Source organism: Vigna angularis, chromosome 5 (genome assembly GCF_016808095.1).
Source record: "Vigna angularis cultivar LongXiaoDou No.4 chromosome 5, ASM1680809v1, whole genome shotgun sequence".
NCBI lineage: Eukaryota > Viridiplantae > Streptophyta > Magnoliopsida > Fabales > Fabaceae > Vigna > Vigna angularis.
Window position 1 is genome coordinate 29,442,228 of NC_068974.1, and position 12,302 is coordinate 29,454,529.

Genomic DNA, 12,302 nt, shown 5'->3' on the forward strand with positions numbered 1-12,302 from the left:
CACAACCACAAACATCAATATAGTGAACAACACATGTTATGATAAAGGTATAGGTTCAAGTACTTACAAATTCAGAATTTAACAAATGATTTATTGAACAACTCTGAGGTTGGAAGAAATTATGGTAATCTATTGCTTCCAATAATTCTCTCTTTTTTTTAGGAATCTTCATTCTTTCAATGATCGTTGTCTACAAAAATTGCATCAGTAACATTAGTTCAAACATACGTACTTCACCAAGGTCAAACATCAATGAATAATTATTCTACCGCAAAAAATGGATTGAAACAACATCGACTGATCATTCCTGATTTATGCAATTGATTTAACACAAGCATCGCAGTCGCAAACAGCATAACCTACACCAAAAGTTCATAACCAATCACTGAATATCCTTTTCACATTTATATTTCGTCATAATAAAATAACGTAGCATTTTTCAATCTTAACCGTTCTATATACTCCTCACATAGTACTTCTACACAACAACTTTCGGGTATTTCAACTTACAATGTTATCAATTTTTGCACGAGGTCGAAAGCATTGCAAGTCTCCTCTGGTTAAGATGTTGTTAGACACCTGCGCTCTATATACAAAACAAATTCCTCATAAATTTCAATCATAAAAACATTTATTAATAATTTTTTGAATTTTTGGTTCTATTGAGTTATGTATAACTTACACATCACCATCATGACAAAGTGATGAAGTGCAGGTGGTGTAAACACTTCTAAAATCAATGTTGTCCTGTCTGGAAGCTCCCTCCATTCCCACATCCACAAAATTGACAATAGCTAAATCATTCATTTTGTCAGCTGTGGATGGTCCCGCAGCTGTGGATGGTCCCTCCATACCATCATTAGAAGATGGCATTTCATTCTGTACTTGTTCTTCAAGACGTCTTATTTTCATTTGTAACTCATCAAGCCGTTCTGCATGCTTGTCAACTCTTCTCATCAATACTCTCTGCTCTTCCACAAGTCTAGCAAACTCTACGTTCTCATCATTTGACTCAGGATTACTTTTCCCACCATGAGTTTGTGATTCCTTCATTTCATCATTTTGTAATTGCTCTTCAGACAAGTTGCATTCCCACAATATCTTCAAAACAAAATAGAAATTTTAACAACGCTAATAAATCATATTAATCAAATAACACAACAAATGTAACCATTATATAAAAAAGTAAGGAATTACCTCTGTTTGTTGAAAACTTAATTTGATTTTTTTCCTTTTATCTTTAATAACAACCCAATGAAGAAATCGGGGATAAATACATCGTCCATCAAGATGATACAAACTGATGTGTTCAACAACCCACAACTGTAAAGTTCATTACAGTAGTTATATCTCTTTCAAAAAGTATCATTATTTATTTTGTAACAGTTAAATAAATGAATGTATAAACATACCTGCAGAACTGTTGCACACCCAGCCATGTGTATAACTTCGTGGTAAGATCTGCTATTGTATTTATTGCATGCCCGATTCAAACTACTTACTATCAAACCATGTACAGCATCACCCCAATTGTATATATTTAGATCATTAATGTTGTCTAGTTTACTAAAAGGGACACTGTTTATCACATTACTATTCCTAGGAAAATAAAAGGCTCCAAAACCTAACAAAATATACAACCTGCAAAACATGTCAACACTTCTTTTGGATTTAAATGTCTTATGCTTCATCTTTTCCATTATACTTAAAATTGTGATGTCCTCATCCTTAAACAAGTCATTGACAATGCCACCGACATCATTCTCTAAATTAACACTCTCACCAACATTAGGTAAACCTAAAAAAAAACAAACTTCATCAACTCTAAAAGGCACTAAATTCTCCCTAATCCTAAACGCCTTATGAACCACGTCCCACCTACTGATTAACTCTATAAGAATAGGGCTAGAAATAACCATATCATCAACCAAATCCACCAACCACTTGAAAGGTGTTGACTTTAAACGTTCCTTTTGAAAGGATGATAGGCAACCGTTCACTTGAACTATATGTTGTGTCTGGACTCGATGCCTAACTCTAAGTGAGGCCTGCAAGTATAAATCAAACCGTATGTTACTTAATTCAATACAACATTGTGCATATTTAATGGTAAATTAATAAAAGTACACCATACTTACCATTTCACTGACTTCTTTGTCCATATCACTATATCCTGCAAATTTAACAAAACAAAATAATATTGATTGTATAATACTATGTATCTCACTTGACAGTCGCATGTTCAAATTAATAAATTGCTTAAATACAGTGTATCAAACTAATGCATGCATAAAGTGGAATCGTGATATTAAAATTTGAACATTGACCACTTACTGTACCAAAAAATACAATGTATCTAACTAATGCATGCATAACTAACCATAACACCACTTATTGCACTTTAAAATGTGGACATTGATATTGTATATAAAAACTGCTACAGATGTACAAATACCGATTTACAAATCACCACATCCGACTAACAAGATAACCAGCTAATGCAGGGAGAATATTGCAATCTGATTTCGTTTGGGAGTGGAAGAAAAGGTTGCCCTGCAAGCTCACTGGCTTAGCAGGTTGTGAAGGGTCTCGTTGTTTCTAAGGCTCTCATTGTCTCATTGAATATAAAAAACTTCTACGGCAGTACAAAACCAGATTTACAAATAACCATATACGATTAACAACATAACCACTTCCTGCAGCTCGTTACTCAACTCATGCATGCATAAAGGGTCTTAAAAACCAACCTCAGTCAACGGCATAGCGACAAAAACAAACTCAAAAGTCTAAGAAACCACCTCCCCAATTTTAAACCAAATGGACCCCGTATCACGCCTACACCCTAGGGTCAAAATGAAACTCAAAAGACTCAACCTTTTTACTACTCTGCTTCCTGTCGCACCACACATAAAGCTCCTACATAAAACACGTTACCAGCAAAGCAACCCCAACCCCACCTCCAACATAGAACACATCACCAACAAACCAACCCCACCTCCCATCAACCCAAAAATCAGAGATTGGTCCCCCACAACCCCACATCAATAAACCGATGTACCAAAAAATTACATTGCCACAAAAACTACACAGCCTAACATAGAAAATATAAAATCAAAAACCTGTACCGTAAAATCCGAAGACGAAACGCGCGACAGAAATGGAGTTTCTTGATGGAAACGCGCGACACAAATCCGAAGACCAAACCTGGACCGTAAAATCAAACCAAAAAGGTGTCTGAAAGATGAAACTGAGAAGCATATGACAGTGGTGGAAATCGACTTTCTTAAGAAAACTCAAATGGGGATTTCGAATCTGAAAACACAAACCCTAGGTGTTTTTCCACTTTTACCCTCCATCACTTTGCAGTTTTTTTTTAAAAAAGCTGACGTGGACAGTGTCAAATGAATGTAAGTGACACGTAAGCGTGTCACCGTATTACTACTCAATGAAGAAAGGCTTAGGCCACCCGAAAAAGGGCTTAGCCGTTTTTATTGTAATTCTGGAGATAAAAGGAATTTGGGCCTTGCGTCCACTTCCTTTCTTACACCCTCAATCTTTCATCCGCACCTCCATATTTCACCTGCACACCCCATATTTCACTCACGCACCCCCTGTCCTTACCCTTGGGCTCGGACCCATGATAAAAAAAAATGATAAAAAACAAAAGTTTTCTCTTTGTAGCCCCTTGTACTGTAACCCCTTTGTTTATTTGTATATAGTAAGCTTATTTGTATTGTTTTGTATAAAAATTATAAAAATTGTAATAAAAAAATATATAAAACTTTAAAAAACATTTAATGTAATAAATCGGTATGAGTACTCGTGCGATCGTACGCATCAGCCTAGTACTTATTGCCCAAATATAAAATAAAAGAGAAAGCCGTGTGAGTGCTCGTGCGATCGTACGCATCAGCCTAGTACTCATTACGCAAAACAATAAGAGAAAAAGTCGTGTGAGTGCTCGTGCGATCGTACGCATCAGCCTAGTACTCATTACGCAAAACAATAAGAGAAAAAGCCGTGTGAGTGCTCGTGCGATCGTACGCATCAGCCTAGTACTCATTATGCAAAACAATAAGAGAAAAAGCCGTGTGAGTGCTCGTGCGATCGTACGCATCAGCCTAGTACTCATTACGCAAAACAATAAAAAGAGAAAGCCGTGTGAGTGCTCGTGCGATCGTACGCATCAGCCTAGTACTCATTACGCAAAAAATATGAATATCACAATGAAAATACCAAAAACATATAAAATCTGCAAAAACTAAAAAACATCAACAATTTCAAACAACAAACAATATTGCCTTCCAGAACTACGTGATCCTTGATTCTCCATCAAAAGTGGAGATACGTAGGAGCAAGGCCAGTCCTTGTCAGGCTCATTCTCCCGAAAATCCAAATTTATCCGTAATCAATCAAATAAATCTTTCAAACAATTTTCCAAACAATTTTCTCAAGCAGTTTCAAAATGAACTACGGAACCCTGATTTCTCATTCTGAATGAGAATACGTAGGAGCAAGGTCAATCCTTGTCGGGCCCAAAAAAGCTAAAAAATATTGTTTGTTTCTTTCGAGTTTTATTTTAAGGGAAAGTTAAACGCTTCGAAAACCACATCCACATTCGCACATTTAGTTAAAGGTACTGCCTTAGGGCAGGCGTTGTAGGGTGCTGATACCTTCCCTACACGTAACCGACTCCCGAACCAAGAATCTGGTTCAATTTGACCATGCCTTATCATTTTATGGTTTTTCCGTAGTTTTCCAGAATAAACTATGGTGGCGACTCCAAAATCTCTTTTCAATATATTTCTTCTTTTTATTGGATCGTCGTCCCGTCGCGATTCCGGTTGCGACAAATCTATTTTATGGTTTGGCTCAGATGTTATTGGTATCTGTGTCTCTTCTGTGAACCCCCTTCTCGATAAACCCAAAACACCTTATCACCAAGACTCAGAACAATGTGTTATAAAGTGTTTGTTTGTCCTTCTTAGCCATTGATGCATCAAGCCTAGATTCACTTTCCATAGCTTTGAGGAAGCCTTGTTGAATTAGAAGAGCGTGCGTCTTTAGTTGCCACAACTTAAAATCATTCTGACTGATGAATTTATCAACCTCATACTTACTTTGCAGGAAGTCATGATGGTTGAAACTCCTTATTCACTACACCAATTTAATAGAATAACTCACCGTTCACTTAGAAACATATCTACCACACAAATAACCAACAAATGCATGTGACATTATTAAGAATTTTTGTTGTTGAATTGTGACATTATAAACATTGGTAGCCATTGCTATTTTCTTCATAAGTTAAAAAATGTTTCTTAAAAGTTTAAATTATTTGTTCGCAAGTTAAAATTCAAATTTTAGAGAAACTAACAAAAAAATAATAATTTTTATAATTAATTTAAATTCTTTTAGGAACTTTTATTTTTTACTTTTTAAAATTCCTCCATCCTTTTGTCATAAAATGTAATATATAATTAAAACTAAAATAAAGGTGAAAAAAAAGAAAGAAAAGAAACTAACTTATATTCTATATTCATGTAAGTAAATGCCTATATACATAGAATGAGCTGGTTTCTACCTTGCTTTAAACATCTCTTTCAAAGGAATCCCTGACTGGGGAAAAAGAAGAGAAAGCAGACAATAAAGCAGATTTAAAGTTTGCACAGTGTGGCAAAACAAACTTTTCCTAGCTACTTCCTACTACCAATCTCACTTTATTCCTTATATATATAATCATATACTCACACTACACTTACAAATTTCCCCACTGTTTATCATCTTCAACAAATTAGACAGAAAATGGCTAGAGTAGCAGGCATTTTTCTGTGCCTCCTGATTTTAGTGATGGATGTTGCAGCTGGGATTCTTGGCTTTGAGGCAGAAACAGCACAGAACAAGGTATGGTTGAGCCAGCTCTATTTTCTGAACTGCATAAGCTAAGACAACTTCTGTGAAGTGAAACCTATGTTAAACTCCCATTGTTGTTTTCAACAAACAGGTGAAGCATTTAAGAGTGTGGATATTTGAGTGTAGAGAGCCAAGTCATCGAGCCTTCATGTTGGGGTTGGTAGCAGCAGTGCTTTTGGGATTAGCTCATGCCATAGCCAACATGCTAGGTGGCTGCAACTGCATTTGCTCTCAACAGGAGTTTGAGAAGGCTTCCTCAAATAGACAAATCTCAACAGCTTGTCTCATTTTAACTTGGTAAAGTGTATCTTTCTTATTTGTACAAGATTCTTGTTAATATGATCAAAATAATAAATATGAGTAACATTAAATCTTGTTGTTGATTAGGGTTGTGTTGGCCATTGGATTGTCCATGTTGGTGATAGGGACAATGTCAAACAATAGGTCAGATGGATCATGTGGTTTCTCACACCATCACTTCTTGTCCATCGGAGGAATCTGCTGTTTTGTTCATGGCCTGTTCTCTATTGCATATTACGTTTCTGCCACTGCCTCTATGGATTAATTAGTGAGTAAGAAAAGCATCTTGAAGCCACTCATTCAAGCTTTAGTGCTTTTGTAGCTTTCCCACAATGAAATTGCTTTGCATGCCAAAGTGTGTAGAAGACTTTCATGCCTTCTGTACTCAAAAAGTTGAACCATTTTACATGACCAAATTACCCCTCTCACTCTTTTGTATCATTTTTCCTCATGTTTCGAGGAGTAAATTACGGCCAATCAGTCTTTTTTTCAAACTGCGCACATACTTCTCTCTTTTTTTATTCTATATAATTTTTTTATATTTTTTGGTTTGAAAAATATTGTTCTCATGTTAATTGTACGTGTTAATTTTTCCATTAATTCTTTGAAAAGTGTCATATTGTATATTTTGATAAAAGAAGCTATTGTAAGATTATACAATTCAGAAAAGTTAAAAAGTCTTCTTGAACTTAAATTTGTACTTAAAGAAATTTTACATCTATTAAAAAAAGTTAAATAATAAAGTATATTGAAATAACAAGCAAACTTTAAAAGTGGGATTTGAATAGTTTAAAAACTTTTCGTAATTAATTTTAGAAGTTGTTTGTATGGGTTAGATACTCTAGTTTTTCTTTAAATATTCTTAAAGGTTTCACTAACTTTTATAAGTTACAACGACTTTAATAAGTTATAACGAGTTTCATCACTTCTCTCCAACAGATTAAAATTGTTTAACTCCAACTAAGTTAAATAAATCAAGTATTTTAAATTGTCCTTAATTATCCACAAACAACAAGGTGTTTTTAAAATAAGTACAAATGAAAAGTTTTATTAGAAAGGTATTAATCAATACAAAGTAGATATGAGAAGACTTGTTATAAGGAGATTTTCTCAAAGCTAGACGACCCACTATCAAAGACAGAATTTTGACAGCGTGAGAATATGTGCAATTGATTCGTTTTTTGTTTCTTATTGTTCATGCAGTCTTCTATTTATAGACAATTTCGAAACAGATCCGTTACTTTGAAGCATTAACATTGAAAGAGCTGTTGTAACCTTTTGTACGGTTTGTCAAATGCTACTTTGCGAGAAATTTTGTTGTTGTACGGATTGATAAGATAAAAAGCATTGAAGAAACATTTCTAAAATGTCTTTTTTTCTTAAAGTTATTGTGAATTAGTACACAATTTTTTAATAAAGCATTTGTCTTTAAAGCATATGTACATAGAGAAATTACACAATATATAAAAAGTAATATTCTTACATTAAATTTAAAATTTATTATAGCATTTTATGTAGATAGTGTATTATAGTGTTTAGTATAGTTTATTTCTTTTATATAGTTTATGATGGTTTAGAATATTATTTAGATAAATATAAAGTTTAACAAGTTATGTTAAACCGTCTTTTTGATAAACATTTCGATTTTATTAAACTTCTATACGATCTTATTTTAACATATATAAGTTTACATAGTCATATGAATTTTCCGTTTTTCTAAGGCTATCACGGTATACATTTTTTCTTTAATCTATTATTTAATGTTGGAGAAATATTGGTGTAATTAAATAAATAAATATATATATATATATATATATATATATATATATATAAGTATTGATTTACAAATTTGGCGTAATTTATTTATTTTTATTTACAAAAGTAGATTTATTTTAAAAAGATTATAAAATATTCTAAAAAAGAAAAGATTAATTTTGTTATATACTATATTAACTGGGATCTTGAATGCAATTTACGACTGTGTACATTTTAATTCTTTATGATATAACTTATTTTTACTATTAATTACAATATTACTACATTGATATAATTTAAACGGCAATATATTTACTTAAAATACTATAATTTATTTTTGAAAGACTATAGACAGCTAAGGATTTACTCAACGCTAATTATATAATCATTAAATATTACATAGATAATTTTTTGTGTTGTTTTTTTCTCGTAATTGTGGGCTTTGTTATTATTTTATCTTAACATAATGATTATATTTACAGTATAGAAAACTATTCTACTTTTATATTGTTTCATTATTTTTTATTTATAATTTTTTTCAGTTATTTCTAAATTTTATAAAAAATATAATATTTTTGTTTCGTATTTTAAATTTGTTATATACTGTTATATTTTTCAGTGTTTTATTATAATATAAATGGACAGAATAAGAAAATATAAAACTTTAAAAAGTACTTATACGAGAGCTTATGAAGAGATAAAAATAATATATTGATTTCTTATATTTCCTTTTAATTTATTAATATATCTTTTCAAAATCTACTGTACAAATTTCACAATTAAATTTAGTAAAAAAAATCTTATGTAATTAAAATTTATTAAAACTCGTCCTTACATGTCGACATATTTTTTATATTTTAAAGTTTTAGGTCATGTAACTTCTTAAAATAGCTAATTCAAGTAATATGTAGTTAACGATTATAAAAACTCGTTCAAATATTAGAAATTCAGAATGTATTGATTTAATAATTATTTTTTAATAAATCGATTTTAAATAGACTTGTCTTTGTTTCACTCTTTTTTGTATTAATTCTAATAAAAAAAAAGTGAAATCCATTTTAAATAAAAGATTTAGACATACTATTTTTAAATAAAAATTTTAAATTATACTTTTTTTTTTCAATCGAGTTAAAATAAAACAATGGGTGTTGCTCCCTCTATCACCACACCTTTCTCTCTCCATCTCTCCTTTACTATTTTGCCCCTTAGTAAAATTTTATTTTTAGGGTTATTATTTTTTAATTTTACCCATTCACAACTTATTTCACTAATAACCTATTCTAGTCTCGTACATGACTAAAATACTTTTCTTTCATTTTAAAATTATATTTCTTCCTCTCTTTCTTTCGTCGTTGTGAGATACTACAAGTTGCAAAGGTTGGTGATGGTGGAAAAAATTATCAAGCATGCAGTGCGTGGAGTGGTACAGTGCGTGTCGTGCTTCTTCCATGTGCGTATTCGAACAAACCTTGAAATAAAACCCTAAAATAAAAAATGTAACCTTTTAAACGGAGGTGACTCCTTCAACGGATGTCAACATCCGTTTAAGGAAAAACGGATGTCAACATCTGTTCTACCTTAAACGGATGTTGACATCCGTTGAAGATGTCACCTCCGTACACTAGTGCAGCGAGGGGCTTTTACCGCGGTTATTTTTCACTATACGTCGCGGTTTACGAACCACGGCATATTCAGCCGCGGTAGTAAGTCAGAGACTTTAGGCCGCGGTTATGACCGCAGTATATAGGTTGCGGAATATGCCGCGGTTGTCCAAGGAACCGCTGCCTAAATCCTTTTTTTAAAAAAAAAAATTTGTCCACTATATGCCGCGGTTGTAACCACAACCGCGGCATATTCCCCTGCAGTTTTTTAAAATTGCAGGTCTGTTTTTGTGATATCCACTACCACAAAAACAGACCTGCATATAAAGACAATTCATATTAATTAGTGTATATGAATTCAACATTTGGGAAAAAATCAAAATTTGTTAAAGTTACCAAAACTATAGTAATTTCATACATTACCAAAACTATAGCAATTGTTATTATGCAAAAACTAATGAAGAAATCATATTAAGAATGCAAAAGGGCATAAATACCTGGAACAGGGGCGGCGAAAAAGCTTGGTGCAACAAAGGGGAATGGCAGCAGAGAGGAATGACAGGCGTTTCAAACGATTTTGATTGGCTAAAACTGTTTCTTATCGTCAAAAATGGGAAATGACCGAACAATTTTGAGTTTAAACGGTGAAGAAACGAGGGAACTGAGATGGGTGGTCGGCGGGAGAAGAAAACTCGAAGACCAGCGAGCATCTGCGCGAACAAGACGATACTGTTCCAAAGTTTTATTTTTTAACTCTGACTGGGGAATCTACCGCGGTTCACTACTTAACCGCGGTATAAGATGACATTTTTGAAATTATTTTTAAACTATATGCCGCGGTTCGGCGGGCAACCGCGGTATATTCCTCCAAAGTTTTATTTTTTAACTCTGACTGGGGAATCTACCGCGGTTCACTACTTAACCGCGGTATAAGATGACATTTTTGAAATTATTTTTAAACTATATGCCGCGGTTCGGCGGACAACCGCGGTATATTCCTCTAAATATTTCAAATTCATTTTAAATTTATTTCAGGTAGGAGAATAGGTTGCGGTTACTCTGAGAACCGCGGCATATACCCCTGTAACTTCTGAAATTCTCTGACTCAGTCAGCCCCTGCAATAAATTGGCAGAGAAAACCTCGGCATATACGCTGTTATTTAATTTTTTTTTCAGACGTGGCGTCAAAGGGGATGGTTGACTGGCGTATATGTCGCGGTTCCCCTCTGAACCGCGGCATATTCTTTCGATTTATTTACAAAACTGCCACCGCGCACCATTATGCTGCGGTTTCTAGTGAACCGTGGCATAATGTGAGCTGTAAAAACCCAATTTTTTACTAGTGGTAGGTTACATTTTTTATTTTAGGGTTTGTTTTATTAGGGGACATCCGTTGAAGAATGTCACCTCTGTTGATATATACTTCCTCACGTTGGTTGATGCTTTGGACGCTCCTCGATGTTCCTCCACACCACGGCGGCGACGCTCCTTCACACCACGGCAACAATGGAAGCTTTCAAACCAAAAATAAAAACTGGGAAGAAAAAGGAATGGAAGTGCGGGAAGTGGGAAGGTGAAACGGAAATGGGAAAAAGGGAAGAGAGTTCCGTGGGTGAGTGCTGGGAAAGTAAAATTAGGGTTTCAAATTATTTAAAATAGGGTAAAAATAAAAATCTTTTTAACTTAAGGATATAATTGTATTTAAAATAGTATGGAGAAGTAGAGGAAATATAGGGTGGTGATGGAGGGAGTAAATCCCTAAAACAATATGCTAAGAAGGAAGAGGCCAACTTGCAATTCTTAAAGATTGAGATTTGACTGTTTCTCTGCACTTCCCTTTTTTCTTATTACCTCCATAAAATTCATGAATCCCAAATTTTATTCACATTAAAATTATAATAAGAAGATAAAAGTTACTCCTGCATCTCTTTCTTCTACTCTCCTAGATATGTTTTTATAAAAAAATTCATATTCCTAATTCAGAATATAATTTTGAATTTAAAAGTATATTATAGAGTGTATAATCTAAAATACACTCAGATTTGAATTTAAAAGTATATTATAGAGTGTATAATTCTGAATTATTTTTTTCAGAATGCAGACCCCATCCAAAAATAATCCCATATTTTACAAATTTGATTCAAAAACCACTGTTCTGATGACAAAATTGGAAAAGAAAAAATTAGGAAAGTAACCTCTTTAATCCGTCCTGCGATGCAACTCACTTCTTCATAAGGGTAAAGGGGAAACAGATGCTTCTTGAAAAGCTTCTCAATCGAGTTCAAAGGAGGTGAAGGGATGAGCCAAGTTCAGAGGAAGGAGATGAAATAGTTCTTTCGCACATATTTTAGGATTTTAGTTAATCTTTTATTAAGAATAAACTAGTAATTTTAACAAGCCTACGATGCAAGAAGAAAAAAGAGAGGTACAGAAAGAAGAAAGGTCCTGAGAACATCAAGCCCAACCACTCTCCAAATATTTCATCAGATCGTGGGCTCCATATGAAAGTGCAAGAATTTTATCAGTAATGGCTTTTTGTCTTTTCTTTTTCTCTACTCACTTCTAATTTTGATAATATTTTTCATAATAACCTTATTACCGAAAGCAATTTCGTTTAGGAAAAAAAAATAAATTTAAAATTATAAAATAATTTGAGAAATTTAAATCGTGATATTCAATCAAAATGGACAAAGAAATAAACCTGCAATGTGTAGGATATCTGAGATTAAAAAT

At 33.2% G+C, this 12,302-nt stretch overlaps 2 protein-coding genes across 3 annotated transcripts; one reads left to right on the forward strand and one right to left on the reverse strand.

Annotated features, from left to right (window-relative positions):
* Positions 1-591: 591 nt before the first annotated feature.
* LOC128196466 (uncharacterized) lies at positions 592-2,186 on the reverse strand. 2 transcript variants are annotated; one of them, XM_052877384.1, is made up of 4 exons: positions 2,139-2,186; positions 1,413-2,048; positions 1,198-1,323; positions 592-1,101 (listed from the first exon to the last, which is right to left on the reverse strand). In XM_052877384.1, the coding sequence occupies exons 1-4, from the start codon at positions 2,160-2,162 to the stop codon at positions 679-681; spliced, it is 1,209 nt and encodes a 402-aa protein (XP_052733344.1). In that variant the 5' UTR covers positions 2,163-2,186; the 3' UTR covers positions 592-678. The 2 variants fall into 2 exon arrangements, with proteins under 2 accessions (XP_052733344.1, XP_052733345.1); XM_052877385.1 differs by lacking the exon at positions 1,198-1,323.
* Positions 2,187-5,771: 3,585 nt separating this feature from the next.
* On the forward strand, positions 5,772-6,714 carry LOC108340010 (protein VASCULATURE COMPLEXITY AND CONNECTIVITY). Its single transcript, XM_017577239.2, has 3 exons — positions 5,772-5,904; positions 6,005-6,210; positions 6,301-6,714. The coding sequence occupies exons 1-3, from the start codon at positions 5,806-5,808 to the stop codon at positions 6,476-6,478; spliced, it is 483 nt and encodes a 160-aa protein (XP_017432728.1). The 5' UTR covers positions 5,772-5,805; the 3' UTR covers positions 6,479-6,714.
* The last annotated feature ends 5,588 nt before the right edge of the window (positions 6,715-12,302 follow it).

Excerpts from the sequence above, each read along its gene's own strand:
- LOC128196466 (XM_052877384.1), bottom strand. The coding sequence starts at position 2,162 with ATGGACAAAGAAGTCAGTGAAATG. Across the intron at positions 2,049-2,138 it reads ACAAAGAAGTCAGTGAAATG|GCCTCACTTAGAGTTAGGCA; the intron begins GTAAGTATGGTG and ends TTATACTTGCAG. Across the intron at positions 1,102-1,197 it reads TAAGTTTTCAACAAACAGAG|ATATTGTGGGAATGCAACTT; the intron begins GTAATTCCTTAC and ends TTTGTTTTGAAG.
- LOC108340010 (XM_017577239.2), top strand. The coding sequence starts at position 5,806 with ATGGCTAGAGTAGCAGGCATTTTTCTGTGCCTCCTGATTTTAGTGATG. Across the intron at positions 5,905-6,004 it reads CAGAAACAGCACAGAACAAG|GTGAAGCATTTAAGAGTGTG; the intron begins GTATGGTTGAGC and ends TTCAACAAACAG. Across the intron at positions 6,211-6,300 it reads GCTTGTCTCATTTTAACTTG|GGTTGTGTTGGCCATTGGAT; the intron begins GTAAAGTGTATC and ends GTTGTTGATTAG.